The 20338-nt window shown below is 37.6% G+C and overlaps 1 protein-coding gene across 1 annotated transcript in view; it reads right to left on the reverse strand.

The window, feature by feature from the left end:
- The window catches only part of UBE2G1 (ubiquitin conjugating enzyme E2 G1), a 106617-nt gene that overhangs the window by 21884 nt on the left and 64395 nt on the right, over positions 1–20338 (reverse strand). The window contains exons 2-3 of the mRNA XM_008519349.2: positions 15812–15914; positions 5654–5751 (exon numbers count right to left, since the gene is read on the reverse strand). Of these exons, the coding sequence (XP_008517571.1) occupies positions 5654–5751; positions 15812–15914 (201 nt within the window). The remainder of the gene's footprint in view (positions 1–5653; positions 5752–15811; positions 15915–20338) is intronic.

Here is a 20338-nt window from a genome sequence, read left to right on the forward strand (position 1 = left end):
AGATGTGGCCTTGATTCCCACAGTACTTGTATAAAACACTGAATATAAACAGAAGTTAACTTCCAAAGTGGAACCTACTAACCTTTTAGGAAGACAACAGATTTTACAAAATAGGATCCATCTGGCAAACCCAAAAGGAATGTAAGCTATCTTTTTATTTGTGCAAAACTTCAAGACACCTAGCATGTAGAGAGTGCCTAGCACTTACATGCAGTAAATACGATGAAATGAATAAATGGTAACTATTGAATCTGTTCTTCATTTGTGAAAAGTAAATGGTCTAAATACCACAACTGAATTTCTATGTAAGGAGTTCCTAGCTTGCCCACTAACTTATTAATTTAAATTGGTGATAGTCAAAGGTCTAGAGACTTTCCTAAGGAAAAAACTGAGAAGTTAACATCATAACATACTTTTTAAATCACATACAGGCAAAATTATATTTTTAGGGAAACGAGTATACTCAAATTCACAAAAGGAACATGGCACATTGCCAGTGAAAATTCACCAATGTAAATGACATTCATGAGGTCCCTTTTCTATAAAGTTATTTTAAAATCCAAGCCACAAATTAATTGATCAAAAAAAGACAGGTATCTAAAGTCTAACAAATTTGTGATAGATATAATTTTAAAGCTTATTTTTCATCTTATAAGTTAAGCACTTCTCCTGTTGTTATAAAGCTGGGTAACCAGAACCAAAGTTTACATGTATCACTGCTCTACAACAAATACTTCTCGAATGCATGTTGTGTACCAGGCACTCACTGACACAGGCTGCAGCAGCGAATGTGACAGACAAGGCTCCTGCCTTCTGTGTCTTTTATGTGAGCTTTTCTATAATTAAGGTTCCTCTTCCCAACCCACTCCCACCTCCCAGTAAAATCTGTTAACTAGATCATGAGGCAAGAATAACACAACAAAACTTTTAACAGCACTATAAAGTTCAACATAAAATGCTTATACAGGATTATTAAGATGCTTTCCTCACTTATTTATTACATAGTAAGGATTTTTTCCAAGTCATTTTCTTTGAAAACATATTAAGTGTTTGTAGAGAATTCTATCAGAGAGAATCAACTTAAGATACATTTTCCTTTTTTAGAAATCATTATCATAATCTAACATCTTTAAATTTTTTAACCTATGTCATTTCATTTTAAACATACAGTCTAATTTTTTAGAATAAGGTTTTTAGGCTTTCTTGCCACTGGCAATATGTGAGATGACAGTTTCATTGTCTCTTCACTCAGAATTAAGATTTTTCTTTATCGATAGTTTTTAAATTTCACAGATGACATCTAGTTTAATTAGCATTTCTAAATGCTTTTGGGAGTGAAAATTTTCCATGAATAGAAATGTCTTTTGTGAAATGTCTGTTCTTATCCTCTTCTCATCTATGTACTCAGTTTTTAGTTTTTCATTGCCAAACTGTCTTAATCTTCCCTGTTTAATTTTTGCCTGTTACTTTTTCCATTTATTTCAATGCCCCAACAAATGTTATTTATAGCTGGCCTTGTTATCTGATACAAGATCCATTTAAGAATCCTATTATCACATTTAGTTGCCATTTCTCTATCCTCTTTTAGTCTTTCAATATTTATTACTTTTGAAACAAGAAAATTCTTACCTCTAACACCCAGCAAATAATTGATATTCACTAACTTTTTTTTTTTTAAAGATTTTATTTTTCCTTTTTCTCCCCAAAGCCCCCCAGTACATAGTTGTGCATTTTTAGTTGTGGGTCCTTCCAGTTGTGGCATGTGAGATGCCATGTCCGCGCCCAGGATTCGAATCGGTGAAACCCTGGGCCACCAAAGCAGAGCTCGCGAACTTAACTGCTCAGCCACGGGGCTGGCCCCTCACTACTATTTTTTTTAATCACTTGAAACTTTTTATTCCATTTAGAGTTTTAATTCACTTTGCTGTTTGGTGTGAAGAAAATTTCTAAATCAATTTCCCTTCAACAGTCTCAGCATCAATTACGCAAAAGAAAACACATTTCTTCTTCCTTGTTAACACTAAACTACCTGAACCATGCATACCCTTCAAGCTATCTCCTTTCTCTTGAAGCTATGCATCTAAATTCATGAAAATCTGATTTACCCTCATCTTCTCTATTTACTCACTGCTTGGGCACAGTTTCTCTTTTATCTTACTGTAAACTGGCTTCTGCTCCCCATCAAAATGCTATGACTGTTCTCACAAAGTGGTCTGGAGAACATATTCCCCTGGGTGCTTTTAAAGTCAACCCTTCTAGGACAAGACAATACTGTTGTATCAGTATCTAGGACTGATACTGTTAGGACATCTTCCTGGCCACATTTTCCTCTCTTGCCTTCTGCGACACACTATTTTTAACCCATTCTCTCAGTCACTTTCCAGTTTTCCTTTGCTTTGGTCTGACTTTTGATGTTATCCTAATCTCCAAGATTAATCATTTTTTCCCTGGGTAAAATAACTCACTCATTATATCACAATGTTACCCATCATCTTTTTTTCCTCCAGCTTTATTGAGATATAAATGACGTACGACATAGTATAAATTTAAGCTGTACTATGTGATGATTTGATATACGTTACCCATCATCTTGATGCCAGTAACTTCCAAGGCCCTAAGCTCACTGCTGAGTCTTGGACTAGTTTTATCTAGGTATCTAACTAGTGTACCTCAAGAAAAACAAGTCCAAAACTGAATACACTAAGCCACGCCAAGCTAGTCTTTACCCTATAATTTTTATAACAGCTTTACTGAGATATAATTCACGCATTTGAGTGCACAATTTAATGGTTTCCAGTATGTTTACAGAGTTGTAGAACCATCACCACAATCAATTTTAGAATATATTCATTACTCCAGAAAGAAACTGTACCCACTAGCGATCACTCCCCATTCCCCCACAACCCTCTTCCCAAGTCCTAGGCAACCACTAACCTACTTTCTATCTCTACAGATTTGCCTATCCTGGGCATTTCACATAAACGGAATCATACACTATGTAGTTTTCAGTGACTGGCTTCATTTGCTTAGCATAATGTTTTCAAGGCTCATCCATGTTGTAGCACATACCAGTACCTTATTCCACTATATGGATATGTTACATTTTGTTTTCCTGCTCACCAATTGATAGATATTTGAGTTGTTTCTACTTTTCAGCTACTATGAATAATGCTGCTATGAACATTCATGTACATGTATTTTGTGGACATATGTTTCCAATTTTCTTGGTTATATACTTAGGAGTGCAATTGCTAGGTTATAAGGTAACTATGTTTACCGTTTTGAGGAACTGCCAGACTGTTTTCCAAAGTGGCTGCACCATTTTACATTCTTGCCAGTAGCGTACGAGGATTCTAATTTTTCTATGTCCTTGCCAACACTTGTTTATTATCTTTTTTATTCTAATCATCCTAGTGGGTGTAAAGTGGTATCTCACTGTGGTTGTGATTCTATAAATATTTTGTAAATGGTCTGTGAATTCTAAATTCTCACCTCTCCATTACCACCCATATCTTGTAGTCAACAAGTGAGAATAACTAAATTTTCCTTCCTGCCACTACTCTCAAGCTTTCATTGTCTCTTACCGGAACTATTGATAAAATCCTCTATCTATCTCCTGGCTATCAGTCTGGCTTCCTCATCCAATCCTTCCTCCCTGAGTGTAATCTTTCTAAAAGGAAATAGAGTCAAGATGAACCTAGTATATAGCTTTAAAACTCATTAATTTAATGAGTCCCCATAGCCTAAAGAACAACGTTCAAGCCAGGCATTTACTAGTCAAAATTCTGTTCAAGAATCATATTCTCTAAGAATCATTCCCTCACTCACTCTTCTATGCTACCAAACACCTTTATAACCACATCACTGTCATCTCTCCATTTCAGCACTAAGTTTATGTGTCTATCTTTCCCTTATAGACAGCATAATATCCTTATAGAAAGAGATCATAACTCATTAATCATCATTCTATCTCCAGTGCTTACCAGATACTCAAATGCTTGCTTTTCCTCTCATTCTTATTTCAGAATGACTTTTCTTTCCTTCCTAAGCCTAATTCTTTCTGTACTTGCCATCCCTGCCCCATCACCTCCTCAGGTATCCTTCTTTCAGGAAGTATCCCCTCTATCAAATCAAGTCTTAATTATTGCATGCTGCAATGCCTTCTCCATTATGGCCTGCAAAACGAAAAGTCTCTTCAACTTCAAACAAACAAAAAAAAACCCCACTCATTTCATCACTTGTCCTCTTAAACTACCTAGGCCATTGGTAGCCTTCCTCTTAACAGGAGAGAAGTCCCATAAATTGCTTACATATATACTCTCATTTAATTGTCACAGAAAGAGATGACCAAGGCCCAAAGAGTCTTTGCCTAGAGTTACACAGCTAATTTGTGGTGGAGCCAACATTCCAAAGCTTTGTTACATCTTCTTTAGAAACAGGTGCAAAAAGATTGCCTATTACACATCAAGTAATTCAAGTGAAGGCAGGAGAAACTGCTAAAAGCCAAGCAAGAGACGGAAAAAAATGTCAAACCAACAAAAGGCAGATATCAATTCATGCATCCATACATCATATAGGACTATTGTTAATGCACTCGACCACAAATAAATTGTTAGAGATATTTTTCTTCCCTCCTACTGGTAGAAAAAATAACTGTGTCTTTTGTGATCAATGCTATCTTAGATGCAATGAAATATGGTGGCTCCCTTGGTTCCCAATAGTTCCCCATTCACCAATTCAAGTCTCTCATAAGACCCATGTGTTTTTCAAGCCATTGAAATCCTTGTAATAAACCCTTAATTTATCCATTCATCCATTACTCACTCTCTGATTTTTGCTTAAACTAATATATAAAGGTTTCTCCTCCCTGCAACCAAAAGAGTTCTGACTATGAGAAGCAGATTCTTGTAGTAATCTAAAAACACAACTCTGATTACAAAATACTTAGAAAAGAAATCCTTGCGTGCTCTATCATACAAAGCAAGGCCAAAAGTTCAGGGAGACTGAGTACAAACATAGCTTATCTAGCCTAACCTTTGGCTCACAAAATGCATTTTAAATGGTAGCACATCTTTGGGTAAAAAAGTCAATGTCGCCATTTCATGCACAGCTGTATTGGATGCTTTCCAGAGGTTAAAATACACAGTATTTTCTCTCATTTGACCCTATCAGTCAACTTATGATGTAGGTAGGAGGACATTCTTTTTTTAAAGCTAAGAATATAGATAAAAAAGTTAAAGAGTTGCCCATGGTCTAAGAGCTAAGATGAGAAAATATAAATACAAAATCCAAGTTTAATTACTTCTATGCTCTCTGTAATAGCCAACAAGTCACTGAATACTTTGGAAATTATCTCCTCCATTATAAGAGTTCTCTTACCACTGAATATCACCCACCAAACTTGCCTCTAATTTGGAACATTAAGGGTCTCAAAAAGAGCTGGAAACTAATAAAAATTATTTTTTCATATGATCTCTGTTACTCCCTCTCTTCTAAAGAATCTAATACAAGGCCATGTGCATAATGAACACGATAAATTTAGTACAAAAATTCCAAAGCAATTTCATTGAGAACTACATCTTTGTTAACCTTGAAAACTTCAGTGACAGGCTATCATATTTGTAAATGCAAAAGTAGAGCTAGATACACTTACCATTTGGGTGCCAGATTTCTGTAATGAATTTCATTTTAGGAGGCCGGAGGGGATAATCTTTTGGGAAAGTGAGATGAGCCTTAAAAACACCACCTTCACTGGAAAAAAAACAAAAACAAGTTCTTGCCTATAAGTTCCTGCTTATAAGTAAGGAATCAAAAACAACAAAAAACAAGGGTGCCAGTGCTACCACTATAAATGAAGTAAATGAATAACCTGGATTTCAAACAGTTTACTTACTCAAATGCCCAGTTTAATAAACTGGCATACCTACCATCTTATTAAACTCTCAAAACACTAGTAAAACAAAAGAAATCACTTAAAAAAGGCATCCAGAGCAGATCACACTATTGCTGTGTTACAAACCTTTCTATCACTTCTCAATGCACTTCAAACAAAATTCAGAAGGTTTAACATTGCCTATAGAGGTCAAGTTACCAATTTCTCTATGTTGATCTCAAACTATCACTCTTCTCTCTGGTCCAGCCAGTCTTCTTTCCCTTCTTCAAACATATCAAGCTCTTTCTCATTTGTCGTTCCCTGTCTGGGAACAAATATGCTGACCTTCCATTCATGTATCCATTTATTCACCTCATTATTTAACAAATATTGATTCAGCCTTTACATGTCAGATGCTAGGTGTATAGCAGTGAACAAAGTATAAAGCCTCTTACTGAATTTATATTCTAGTGACTTTCCAAAGTAGCTCTGTGCAACAAAACCTTCTGCACATTGGAGATGTTCCATATTCATGCTGTCCAATATGGTAGCCACTAGTCACTTGAAACACAGCTAGAGCAACTGAGGAGCTGCATTTTTTATTTTATCTAATTTTAATTTTAATAGCCACAGGTAGCTACTGACTGCCTTATTAGTACAGTTCCAGAGCAATGCCATTTACTTAGGAACTGCTCTTCAAGAATTATCACAACAATAGAATGAGTTGTATATGCTAACAACAAAAAACAATGAGATCAAGTCAGTTTCATGGGGCAAAAATGACTAAGTTCCTGCCTTGTGTTCTTTTCCTCTGTTTGAAATACCTTTCTCCCCTTGTCACCATTCAGAATTCAAGCTTATATGTTATCTCTTGAGAAAGATTTTACTTGACTACCCAATCTTAACTAGCCACTGTGTCCCTCTATCATATCGACCTCTTTTCACTTATTTACTGCAAAAGCAATTTGCGCATCTGATTCTTCTAATGTTCTATGGACACTCCATCAGAGCAGGGTCACATGATTGTGCTTAAGATCAGTGACAAATGGAATTCTCAGTTCATTAAATGGTTTTCATTCATTGAACAAATATACATTGATTATCTACTTATGTGAGGCACTGTTCTTTGTACAAGGATACAACAGAGAACAAGACATTAGAGATCATTGCTTTCATTTATGGCACTTACCATTCTAGTGGCAGAGGAAAATATCAAGAACAGTATCAGCAATAAATAGTGGAATGATATGAGCAATCTATTGTTAAATTTGAAAAAAGAGGTATCTATAGAATAAGCTCATTTGTCTTTTGATTTTTTTTAAGTATGCTTTTTTTGGTGAGGAAGATTGGCACTGGGCTAACATCTGTTGCTAATCTTCCTCTTTTTGTTTTTTTCCTCCCCAAAGCCTCAGTACATAATTGTATATCCTAGTTGTAAGTCATTCTAGTGCTTCTCTGTGGGATGCCACCACAGCATGGCTCGATGAGCGGTGTGTAGGCCTGTACCCAGGTTCTGAACCAGCAAACCCCAGGCCACCGAAGTGGAGCATGTGCAAGTACCACTCTGCCACCGGGCTGGCCCCGTCCATTTGTCTTTAAGAAGAAAAAGTAGGGGTTTGTTTGTATACAAATACAAAAATGTCTGGAAACATGACACCAATACATAACAATGGTTAGCTCTGGAGTACAGGATTATGGGATCTTTTACTTCCTGCTTTGTACGTCTTGATATAGCTTGAATTTTTAACCACAAGCAAGCATTAATTTTTATTGCCTTTTTCTGAAAATAAAAGGAAAATGGGGTGGGGGGATTAAAAAAAGAGAGGTAGGTCATTAATACCAAATACCTTAGCATACTTAAGAAAGGCCACTGGACTCCAAGTATAAAAAGTAACTTCGATAATACAATTTTGGTAAAACCAAGAGGAAAAAGACTGCAAAGGATTAAAGAAAGAATGGGGAGGTAAAGTACAAGCATAATGAATAGGACAATTTAAGAAGTTTAGGAATTAAAGAAGATGGTAACTAGATGGGGAAATAGTACAAATGAAAGGCTTTAAAAGAGTAGGAAAAAAACCTAATTTGTTTGCAAGGAGATGGGAAGGTGCTGGCAGAAAGTCTAGAACAGCTGAGAAATTGGAAGAAAAAATAAAATAAGGGTAGTAACAGGCCTAACCAAGAAAAAGAAGGAATATCTTTCCCTTTTGCACAGGAAGAAAAATGATTTGAATGTAGTGCAGGTATCCAGGAAGTAGAAAGGAAGAAAAATGACAAATTTTATGCTCGCCTTATGGCTTTAATTTTCATAATTTATAAGATTATCTGTTGAAGGGAAAAAAAACATGAAGACAAGAGAAATGGAGACTAGAATAGCTGTTGAGGAGAGTGCATTACACTAAGAGATAAGTCTACCTTCTTAGCCTATGTTACCCCAACTGTTTAAGTTAGTGCCAAAATTGGCCTTAGGACACATTAACTATGTGGACTGGTTTTTCAAACTGGGGCTGCACAACCAATTAAGGGAGTCACTAACCAGTCTTCTTTTTAAACAAATAAAAATAGAAAACATAGGGGCCGGCCCGGTGGTGCAGCGGTTAAGTGTGCACATTCTGCTTCAGCGGCCCGGGATTTGCTGGTTCGGATCCTGGGTGCGGACATGGCATCGCCTGGCAACCCATGCTGTGGTAGGCATCCCACATATAAAAAAGTAGAGGAAAATGGGCATGGATGTTAGCTCAGGGCCAGTCTTCCTCAGCAAAAAGAGGAGGATTGGCAGCAGATGTTAGCTCAGGGCTAATCTTCCTCAAAAACAAAAAAAGAAAAGAAAAGAAAACATAGGCACTTATCACAAGTAGTTTGTTTCAATTACATAATCTACATATATGTTTCTATTCACTAAAATGTATACAGATAAGTACACACTGGGTCATGATGTAAAATATTTCTGATAATGAGTAGTGGAAAAAAAAAAGTTTGAAAGCCACAAATACAGAAAACAACCAAGAATCTACATAAAAAGACATCAGAACAGCTGCCACAAAGCCCATACACTTTATCTGGTAAGGCTAATATACGTTATTATATTACTCCTTGATATTAAGTTAGCTTTCCTAGGTCCTTTAATTTTGATTGATTAGATCCACTTAAAATTTTATATTAGCTGATTGGAATCTCTATCATAAAAATTTGCCTTAGTCTCTTAAATTATTTTCAATCTTTAAAATATCAATCAAATTTAATTAATAGGACTATCCTAAAAAGTATAAAGCACACAATTTTCACTCTGTCTGCAATGCCCTCACCCAATCTGAACCAATTATACTAGTCCTTACAGTTTTTCTCCTATAGCTGGACTCCTCAACATCTCTTTTACCTGTGGAAATCCTATCTAGGTTTTTTCATGGGTGTTTTTTTTCTTTTCTTTTTTTTGTGAGGAAGACTGGCTCTGAGCTAACATCTGTGGCAATCTTCCTCTATTTTGTATGTGGGATGCTGCCACAGCATGGGCTTGATGAGCAGTGTGTAGATCCACACCTGGGCCTCCGAAGCAGAGTGTGCAAACTGAACCACTATACCACCAGGCCAGCCCCTCCTATCTGTTTTTTAAAAAGGCTAGATCAGTAGTTCCAATTTGTGGGTGCAAACGTCTAGTGAACAGCCAAGTTAGCAAAGAGGAACTCAAAAATCCACAGGGTACAAAACATTGTAGACTAAACATTAACATGTCACTTACTCACTACTTTTCAAATATACTAAGATGCTACTGTGATAAGCAAAATGAAAGTTTATTAAAAAACATCAGTGAATTAAAAATATCTTCCCTTCCATTGTATATTCTCTTCACCACAGATACTAATAGTACAATCAACAGCATGATGTTAAAAAGAGGACCCAGGGCCCGGCCCCGTGGCTGAGTGGTTAGGTTCATGTGCTCTGCTTCAGCAGCCCAGGGTTTCACCGGTTCAGATCCTGGGCACCTACATGGCACCGCTCATCAGGCCACGCTGAGGCAGCATCCCACATAGCACAACCAGAAGGACCTACAACTGGCATATACAACTATGTACTGGGGGGGCTTTGGGGAGAAGAAAGAAAATGAAGATTTGTAACAGATGTTAGCTCAGGTGCCAATCTTTAAAAAAAAAGAATAATAATAAGATAAAATTTAAAAAAAGAGGACCAAGAGTTTCACGTACGAAAAGGTTGAGAAACCTAGGCCTAGTTCAAGTGTCTCCCACAAGGCCTACCTTACTGTTTTTGTATTAAATTACAAAAATCTTACAAGGATCAGATCCTACCATCCCACTTTGTCAGATCCTATCATTTACCAGATTTACTTTACTTAAATGATATCCTGTATGCTGTCGTCTGATATTTTGTTCAACATAGTTCTTTTATATATATTCCTTTCAATACCTGTCTCTTGTTCATTCATTTTATCTGCCACATTACACTCATATTTGATTGCTTCCAATTTTTTTTTGCTATTACAAGCAATAAAACATTGAACATTCTGAACACTTCCTAGACATACGGTTTTTACCCTAGAAATGAAACTACTAAGACAAACTTTAACTAATTGTTCAAAGACATATAGCTAAGAAAAGTGGTAGAGTCAGGGAGCTAAACAAGGATAGTAAAGCCCATGTTCTTGAGCACTAAATGATAACTGACACGGCACTGCCACTGGCCAATTAATTTCTAAGCAATGCAGGCACTAGGCTTATTCCCTCCAAAATTTCATTACACTTGTACCTCTTAAACAGAACTGTAAAAGAATTTTGTTACTATAAAAGAATATTAATCAGAGTTTGGTTAGCCAACTCCTCATTTTCTACATCCACTCAAGGTAAGGTAAGACTACAAAACACATATATAGTCACGCATTGCTTAACAACAGGTATACATTCTAAGAAATGCCTCGTTAGGCGATTTCATCTTTGTGCGAACATCACAGAGTATGCTTACACAAACCTAGATGGTCTAGCCCACCACACACCTAGGCTATATGGTACTAATCTCATGAGATCACTACCATATATATAGTCCACCGTTACCTAAATGTCATTATGCAGTGCATGACTGTAATCTAAGATTCTCTGAATTTTTCACACCGTTACCAGTGGTAAAAACAAAGCATTCTTCTTGAACAGACTAACCACTAGTGATGAAAGAAAAAAAGAGATATCCACATTACTTGATAACCAGTAGTCTGAAAACAGCAGGTATATCACACCAGTTTCAGAATGTCTTTCAGAGAAAGACAGCTTCAAGAATCTATTCTTACCAGCACTAGAAAGAATAATTAATGGACAAAGCAGTAACAAAAACTTAATACTGTGTGAAGATAAATATAACGGCAAATTAATACTCATGGCAACTATCAGTCTCAAATAAACTAATGCTTGAATACACCATTATTGATTACATAGATTTTTGTAAAGAGTGTGGAGCGCCCTCTAGTGACTAAATGAAGGCTAACGATGCCACCATGAGATATCACACCAGCTTTTAAAGAATTTTAGTACAGTATTAATTCTTCCTATTGTTGCATAAATGATCTAATTACATAAACCTAAATGAATGAATCACTTAGGTCTGGGTACCATCTAAGCTCACATTAACTTATGTTCAAACACTCCCCTTCCCCCCATTACAAGCCTCTCTGTTTCTCGTCACAGGTAGTTATTTAGACTTAAGGTCTATATATTCACTCCCATAATACTCTTCAAATAACTCTAAGATGGCTTCTACCCTCTTCACTCCACTAAAATAACCACAAGAACAGCAGTAATTTCCTTAGCATTAAATCCACAAACACCATTAAATACTTGATTCTTGGTAGCATTTTAGAAAATTTACTTCTATAAAATCTCTTCTCTCCTACCTTCCTGACTGATTGCCTCTCCCTTTCTCAGCGCCCTGCCCTGGCACATGTGCTCTCTCCATCCCCTGAGCAAAGGCTGTTGAGCTCCCTACTGCAGGAGGCCAAGGTCAGCCCCCAACTTCCAGTCCATTTTTTGCACTACAAACAAAAAAATTTTTAATAATATTGTTAAAAACATATTTTTGTTGTACCAATAAACTAGAAGTAAGCTGAAGGGAAATAAAATCCATAATCCCAAAGTTATGGTACTTATTTGATGCACATTCTAAAATATAAACCTAACTGGTAACTCCTGATATAAAATTCCTCAATGGCTGTGCTTTGTCCTCAGAACAAAAGAGAAATCTCAACTCTTTAACAGCGTTTATAAACTTCAACTAGCGCTCAACCCCCATCCAACTCCATTTCTTGAAATTCTTTATACTCACTTTACTCAGTTGTCCTACCCTTGTTCGATCCCTATTCCAGGCCCTATGTATACAGAGTCTTCCCTATGAAATGCTTACTCCCTAGCTTTCCTTCCACTTACCCCCACATCTCACCACCACTGCCAGAATATCTGTCTAGTTAATTCTTACCATACCTGTTGAAAGCCAAAATCTCTTCCATTCCGGAATAATTAATCTAATCCAACTGTGGCAATATCATTCATCTTGCCAGTTACTGGGTAACGAGTGAGCAAATCACTCAATTCTGACAAATGAGACAAGAGGCAGTCTGCTGGAGAGCTTCCAGGAAAGAAAGGTTTCCACATTGCATAAGAAATACATAGAACACAGAAAGAAACTACCTTCTCTGTGTCCTTTGGGTGATATTCTGAAATGCTCAAAACTGCTGTACCCATTTTGCTACCACTGTTAGGACAACAAATTTCCTTATTTTCTAAGCCATTTAAAATCAGCTTTCTGTTGCTTGTAGCCAAAAGCCTACTAACCAATACAGCTACTAACTCTTCAGTTCCCACTTCAGACATCTCTTCCCATGGGAAGAATTCTCTGACACATTCAAAACCTGCCACACTCCCAATGAATTCTCATAATACCACACGCCTACCTCCTTCATGGCTGTCATCAAAGTGAATTAAATGACTACGCAATGATCTGTTTTGCCAACTAAAGTGTAAACTTTTTGGAAGCAGTGACTGTTAGCTAATTCAAGGTCATGTTTGCAGCATCTGGCTTAAGAACGTTCAAAAAACAGTTGAGATCTAAATGAATGAGTAGCATAAATGCCAGTGTAATGCTTTATTTTTGCAACCATCCTAAGTAGGTAGCTGCCAAAAGGGATGGCCTACGCTCAATAAATCTTAAACCTTTTTTCGAGGGCTTTAAAAACAATTTTATAACTTCCAGCACATGAATTTTAGAAAAGATCGTTAATAAAAAGGAATTGTATCCAGATAATTTTAGATGATTATTATAATGTCTGTCAACTGCATTAAGGCTCCATTACTCACAGGATGTTCAAAGTATGTGTGGCAGTCAGGTTAAACTATAGACCAGGTGCCAGTGGTGCTCTCATCAGGAAGGGACAATGCAGAAGTGGCTGCCAGTTGTCTCATCAGCAAGTCCACACTCCAGAGGAGTTGCCACAAATGCTTCTGCTATCCACATCTCAGACCAACAGCCAGCATTTTTTAAATGTATACTGAAGGCTAGAAATAGGTTTTCATTGGTGAAAAGAATGGCTTGTTAATTAGTACAACGAGTATTAAAAAGTTTTTCTCTTTAGTGAAGCTGAAGGTATACACATGGACAAGTTAATAATATTTAGAGATACCTGCCACCAGTGCATGGAAAACATGTAAGAATTCTGTGAGGTCCTTAGAGATGGAGCTGATGCCTGGATGCCTAACCAATCCTCTATACAGATATCAATTTAGAAGAATTTCTCTCATTATCTCACATCAACTGTAAGAGTAACAAGATTCTGTCACTGGAATGTCACCGTGTCTCCCGAGTAAACCTTCATGCCATGTGTTTTAACTGAAAAACCTAGAAGAATAAACCTGAACTTCATCAGATTCATAAAGCAGGTTGTATGTATGGTTTTGTGTGTGTAAAATCTGATAATAAATTTGCTTTCAAATAATATTAAGGTTGTCGGGGAATATCTCTAGGATGGTTTTCAATGGCTACTGTTATCTACCAAACTAAAATTGTGGAATGACCAAACTGAGTTATTTTAGTTTGCAACAATTACCAATGCAAACATACCATTGGGAAACATAACAGCAAAAATTTCGATTGGCAATAGTTACAACAAAACATAAATCACCTTTTCAGACTACAGAAAAGCCAAAGTCCACACTACAGCTCAACTCTATATGCCATATACCAGTGTGCTCTGGTATACAAGTAGCTCTGAATTTTCTCTTCCATCAGGTGTTTTATGGGAGGAAAAGGAGTCACCATCTTAGAACACCTAAAACAAAACTACTTGACCCTCACAAAAAACACATTTGGGGGCTGGTCTAGTGGTGCAGATGTTAAGTGCACAAGTTCCACTTCGGTGGCCTAGAGCTCATCGGTTTGGATCCTGGGTGCAGACATGGCACCGCTTGGCAAGCCATGCTGTGAAGGCGTCCCACATACAAAGTAGAGGAAGATGGGTATAGATATTAGCTCAGGGCCAGTCTTCCTCAGCAAAAAGAGGAGGACTGGCAGCAGATGTTAGCTCAGGGCCAATCTTCCTTAAAAAAAAAAAAAGTTTGATGTAAAAAAAGGTAAACAAACTCTTGCCTGTTTAGTACCATCAAGGACCACAGCTAAGTGAGGAAGTATAGTCCCCAGGAAACTCAGATCTAGATCTGTCCCTGCTGTCCCTCAGTTGTACGGCTTTGAGAAAATCGCTGCATTTCTCCAATACCTTGACTTCTATAAAAAGTATGGAACTTGAACCAGTCGTTAACATCAGGCAGTCATGATCCATCTTATAGAATATTAAATATTCATAAGTTTAAGTTAGTCTGCAAACACTCAGAGCAGAAAATAAGACTGTGGTCTTTGAATCTAGAAACGTATCACATAAAACATTTAAGAAATTCCATCTCTCTTTTCCTATTGCTTTTTTTTTTTTTAAGATTTTATTTTTCCTTTTTCTCCCCAAAGCCCCCCAGTACACAGTTGTATATTTTTAGTTGTGGGTCCTTCTAGTTGTGGCATGTGGGATGCCACCTCAGCATGGCCCAATGAGCAGTACCATGCCCCCGCCCAGGATCCAAACTGGTGAAACCCTGGGCCGGCACAGCAGAACGCACAAACTTAACCATTCAGCTACGGGGCCGGCCTCCTATTGCTTTTTGATACCACTACATTCTGCTGTCTATCTTTACATCAGTTAATATTGATTAATTTAAAGTGATTAACTGTAACAATCACTTTTATAAACTGGGAAAGCATGACCATTAGTTCATTTTAGGATGAGAACACCTTGATTCTGACCAGTATTCTGTGGGGACCCAATTAGAGAATCACTAAAATTAATGATCTTGAAAGTTCTTTCTAGCCTGCTTAAGATACTGATACGTACCTTATGCTCTGTATAAAAAACTCCCAGATATAATACTATGCTTTAACTAAACTGATAAAGTGTTAAGAATGGTAAAGTCTTGTCTTTAAAATTATAATGTTCCCTTTGGGGGTCAAGCACAGTAAGCACAAGGGAATGGAGGAGGGAGAGACATTTCAATAACGAATTTGCTTCTTCCTCCTATTATGCCAAAACCAATCCAATTTCTGGGAGACAAGTAAAACATATATTCTTTATATATAACCTCACGTAAAAGACAGCTTTTCTGTAACAAATTTATTGCAGGTATCAAGAATATCTGAATTTCTGAAACTATTATATATTTAAGAAAGCAACACATTTTAGACATTAGAGTATGAAGCAGAATGCAAAAACCCTAGACACGATCATTCAATAAAAATGATCCTAACCACAGCCATTTGACCTGCTCTTTAAAAAATAATTTCACTTCAGTTTGCCAATAGTTTACATTTCAATTAATTAAAAGACCTCCCCTTTGATGTCAGTTCCATTATACTTACTAAAGTGTATCTGGAGGACCAATAATAAGGACTTCCCATCGGTAGAGATCATTATCATCTATTAGACCTGCCGAAAAGCCTTCCACTGGATTTTTGTTGAGTTCTGTGGAAAAAGGAAAATTTAATCAAAACTTTTAAGCACATAATTTTCACCCAACAGATAAGTTACAAAACTTGAATATACATGTCATAAATTCTAAACTACTAAATGGATATACCTGAATCCATTAGCAAAATACTACCTGACGGCCAAAATATTTCCATTTCTGTAACACAAGGAAGCAAAAGCAAACTATCCAGAAGGCTCAACTGCTACTGCCCTCTTACCTCCACCCTGGTTTCCAGCTCCGTTCTTACCATTCTAGGTTGCCCTGTAGTGGTATAGGGAACTTGTTTAAATGGAGATATTCAGGCGAATTCCCCCTCCTCTGCCTACCCCCAAGATTCTGGTTCAGAGGACAACCAAACTAGTACTTCTGGTCATTCTTATGGTCTTTAGGATGCACTTTCAGAAACAGCAAAAGAGTACCTAATACCTTTTCAGTGGAATTTGCTGAGCTTAACCAACCTTCATTTATACTAATATCCATATATCTATTTGACAAGTCCTCTGTAATCTTGGGGATACACATCTACAGCTGGTGTTCATGTGTAGCCCATCAGATTCTGAGCACAGAAAGAGGAGAGGCTCCATCTGTCCTGCCCGTGTGTGTTGATCTCTCTGCTGGCCACAGCTTCCAGCACACAGGAGAGGCTTAAGAATAATAGCTGGAATCTACAGGAATGACAGTGGCATCATGAGATTTTTCTCTTCCAGAGAGAGTGTTCTGGTATGGACGATGGAGGGTGGGGACAAGAACAAAGGCAACGGGCTAGTGAGGTCAGGGGACAGAGGCCAAGAGGGGACCTCAGAGGAGCAGGTAAGGTGGAATACAAAGTCTGAGTGGTTCTGGAAACACAGGGCTTAATAAAGTAATGACCTATTGATGGTGGGTATCATGTAAGGACTTTTTTTTTTTTTTTTAAGGAAGATTAGGCCTGAGCTAACATCTGCTGCCAATTCTCCTCTTTTTGCTGAGGAAGATTGGCCTTGAGCTAACATCTGTGCCCATCTTCTTCTATTTTATATGTGGGACACCTGCCACAGCATGGCTTGCCAAGCAGTGCCATGTCAATACCTGGGATCCGAACCAGCAAACCCTGGGCCGAAGCAGAATGTGCGCACTCAACCGCTGTGCCACCAGGCTGGCCCCATGTAAGGGCTTTTTAAAATAGCTTTAATGATGTATAACTGACATTCAGTGAGTTGAACATATTTAAATTACATAATTAGATATGTACTGATATATGTGTATACCTGAGAAGCCAATACCACAATCATGATAGTAAAAAACACACACACATACAGAAATCACCAACAGGGAGCTCAAATGGGGAGCACCAATTGGCTCAAACTGAGAAGTGAAGACAAAGCACACGCAAGAGGAGAGCAGTCAGAAAGGACTTGCTGGGAGTTTGAACAGGTTTGTAATTCTCATATAATTCCTGCCATCATTCTCAAAGAGTTCAGTCTAATGATAAAAGTAAGTGTAATACAACTCAGAGTGTTATAAAAGACTGAACAAACTGTGTTAGTACTTGAGAAGAAAACATTAGTTTTTTGAGAAATCAAAGGTGGTATCATTTCAACAACTAGGATTTAACACCCTAAAATGCCAGTGAAATACAGAGTGCCAAAAGTGAAAGTTTATTTATATTTAAAGATGAATGGCTTCTTTTCTCAAAATTTGAGGGGAGATTTTTTTATAAGTCTAATATTTTTGCCTACTAGGCAGACTTTTATAAATACTTTTAAATCAGCACTGTATTTCAAAACACAGAAAATGCATTTTTACTTTTAAATAGCTATTCTAAGATATAAAAATACTGAAAATGCAAAGACATTAAGATAGTAATTGCATTTTAATCTTGTTACTTTGTTTATGTATGCAAATATTTACTGAGTGCCAACTATGTTGCAGACATACTAGGAAAGAGCTGAAACTTCCGCTTTTATTGTCAATTGAGGGATGGAGTAGAGCACAGACAACTGCAATATGGGCAGTTATTTTCTACACTGAGTTATCTCATTTCCAACCTTTTCCTAGATGAACACTATAATATCACTCAGACCATGTTCTCCAACACTACGACAGTCTTGTGGAAGATTCTACAACTTATCCAGAAATCACCTAGCTGTTGCATTTTCCATCAGAAGTCCAGTGGAGTTTTACACATGTAGGTAGCTAAGCTCTGAAATTAGCATATATGGCCAAAATCACCCTTGAAAATTTCCTTACACTTCCCATAAAGTACAACCTCGCTTCTCACTTTTGTCAATATCCGATAAGTTTTTCAAATCTTCTGCACATTCTTTCCATGCTTTCCTTCTATAGGAGTGAATGTGTCTGCTGTTTGTTTCATCTAAGTAACACAAAAGCAATGCTGAGGGAATGTCCAACATCTCACTATTGTCATGGCTTTTGCCCCTGGCATGGATCCTCATAGGTCTAGATCCATGGGTATTTAACAGGTTTTGTTTTGTTTTTTTTTTAAAGATTTTATTTTTCCTTTTTCTCCCCAAAGCCCCCCAGTACATAGTTGTATATTTCAGTTGTGGGTCCTTCTAGTTATGGCATGTGGGATGCCGCCTCAGCGTGGCCTGATGAGCGGTGCCACGTCCACACTCCGGATCCGAACCAATGAAACCCTGGGCAGCCACAGCAGAGTGCGTGAACTTAACCACTCGGCCACGGGGCTATGGTGGCAGATCATTCCCATACGTTCCTGAATGCTTCCCTCAAGGTCCAGTTCAAGTACCACCTTCCTCCATGAGACCTTCCCTAAATAATTTACCCAATAATCATCTTTTGACTTCTGCTAAATTCCTATTAATTATACTTTCAGTCTGCACTATATCACCTGACACTTGACTATCAGGTCCTGATTCCCACAGAAGTAAACAGTCAATTACAATGTGTAGTAACTTCTCCAACATTAGTACAACAATTTGGAGGGGCATAAAAGAAGGGTACATTATAATCACGAAGAGACAGAACAGGTTTCTGAAAACAAAGGCGACATCTGAAATGAGACAAAGGATTTGGATGGGGGAGGTGCAAGGTTCAGACGGAGCAGAATACACAAAAACTTGAAATACGGAGATCACTATAAGCTAGAACAAAACGGTGGGGGAGGGTACAGCTGAAACGAGACAGAACGTCAGAAGCTGGGCAGCAAAGGGCCTTTGTAAGCCACGTAAGTTTGGATTCTATCCAGAGGGCAATGATGAGCCTTTGAAAGGTTTACATTTCGTTTTGTTTTAAAACAATGAGGTGACCTCATGAGATTTACATTTTCAAAAACTAATCTTGCAGTGTGTAAGAGATGACACAGAATAAGGCCATGGTGATGACAAAGAAACCAAAAAGGAAGCTATTAAAGTAATCCTGGAAAGTGTACCTTTAGTATATGGTAGTGAGAATAATGATGGAAAACAGGAATATTTAGAAGATAGAACCAATCAACCAAGCTTGGTGATGTGACGGTTAAAATAATAAATAAAAACTGACACACAACTCCTCAAAAGCTAAATATCGAGTTACCACATAACTCAGCAATTCCACTCCTACGTATATACCCAAGAGAAATTAAAACATCTGTTTACATAGGAAGTCATACACAAATGTTTATACGGCAACATTAGTCATAATAGTCAAAAGGTGGAAACAATCCAATGTCCATCAATGAATAAATGGATAAACAAATGATGGTATATATATTCAATGGAATATTATTCAGCCATAAAAAGGAATGAAGCACTGATGCATGCTACAACTTAGATGTATCTCAAAAACATCAAGCTAAACGAAAGAAACCAGACACACAAGGTCATATATTGTGTGACTCCTTTTATATGATATATCTAGAAAAGGCAAATCGAGAGACAGAAAGTAGAATAAAGATTACCAATGGACTGGGGAAGGAGAAATGGGGTGTGATTACTTAATGGGTATGGGAGTTTCTATGGGGTGATGACAAAGTTTTGAAACTAAAGAGTGATGGTGGTTGCACAACATTGTGAATACACTCACTAAATACAAGTGGTATTTACACTTAACCGTACACTTTAAAAAGGCTTGTTGGCAGCCCCTGGCCAAGAGGTTCAAGTTCCACGTGCTCAGGTTCACAGGTTTGCATCCCAGGTGCGGATGTGCTCCACTCATCAGCCATGCTGTACAGGCATCCCACGTACAAAGTAGAGGAAGACTGGCACAGATGTTAGCTCAGGGCTAATCTTCCTCAAGCAAAAAAAGAGGAGGACTGGCAAAGGATGTTAGCTCAGGGCGAGTCTTCCTCACAAAAAAAAAAAGAGAAAGGCTTGTTGGGGGCTAGCCCTGTGGCCCAGCAGTTAAGTTTGGCACACTCCACTTTGGCAGCCTGGGTTTGGTTCCCAGGCAGAGACCTAGACCACTCATAAGTGGCCAT

The sequence above is a fragment of the Equus przewalskii genome, chromosome 10 (genome assembly GCF_037783145.1).
Source record: "Equus przewalskii isolate Varuska chromosome 10, EquPr2, whole genome shotgun sequence".
Taxonomy (NCBI): Eukaryota; Metazoa; Chordata; class Mammalia; order Perissodactyla; family Equidae; genus Equus; species Equus przewalskii.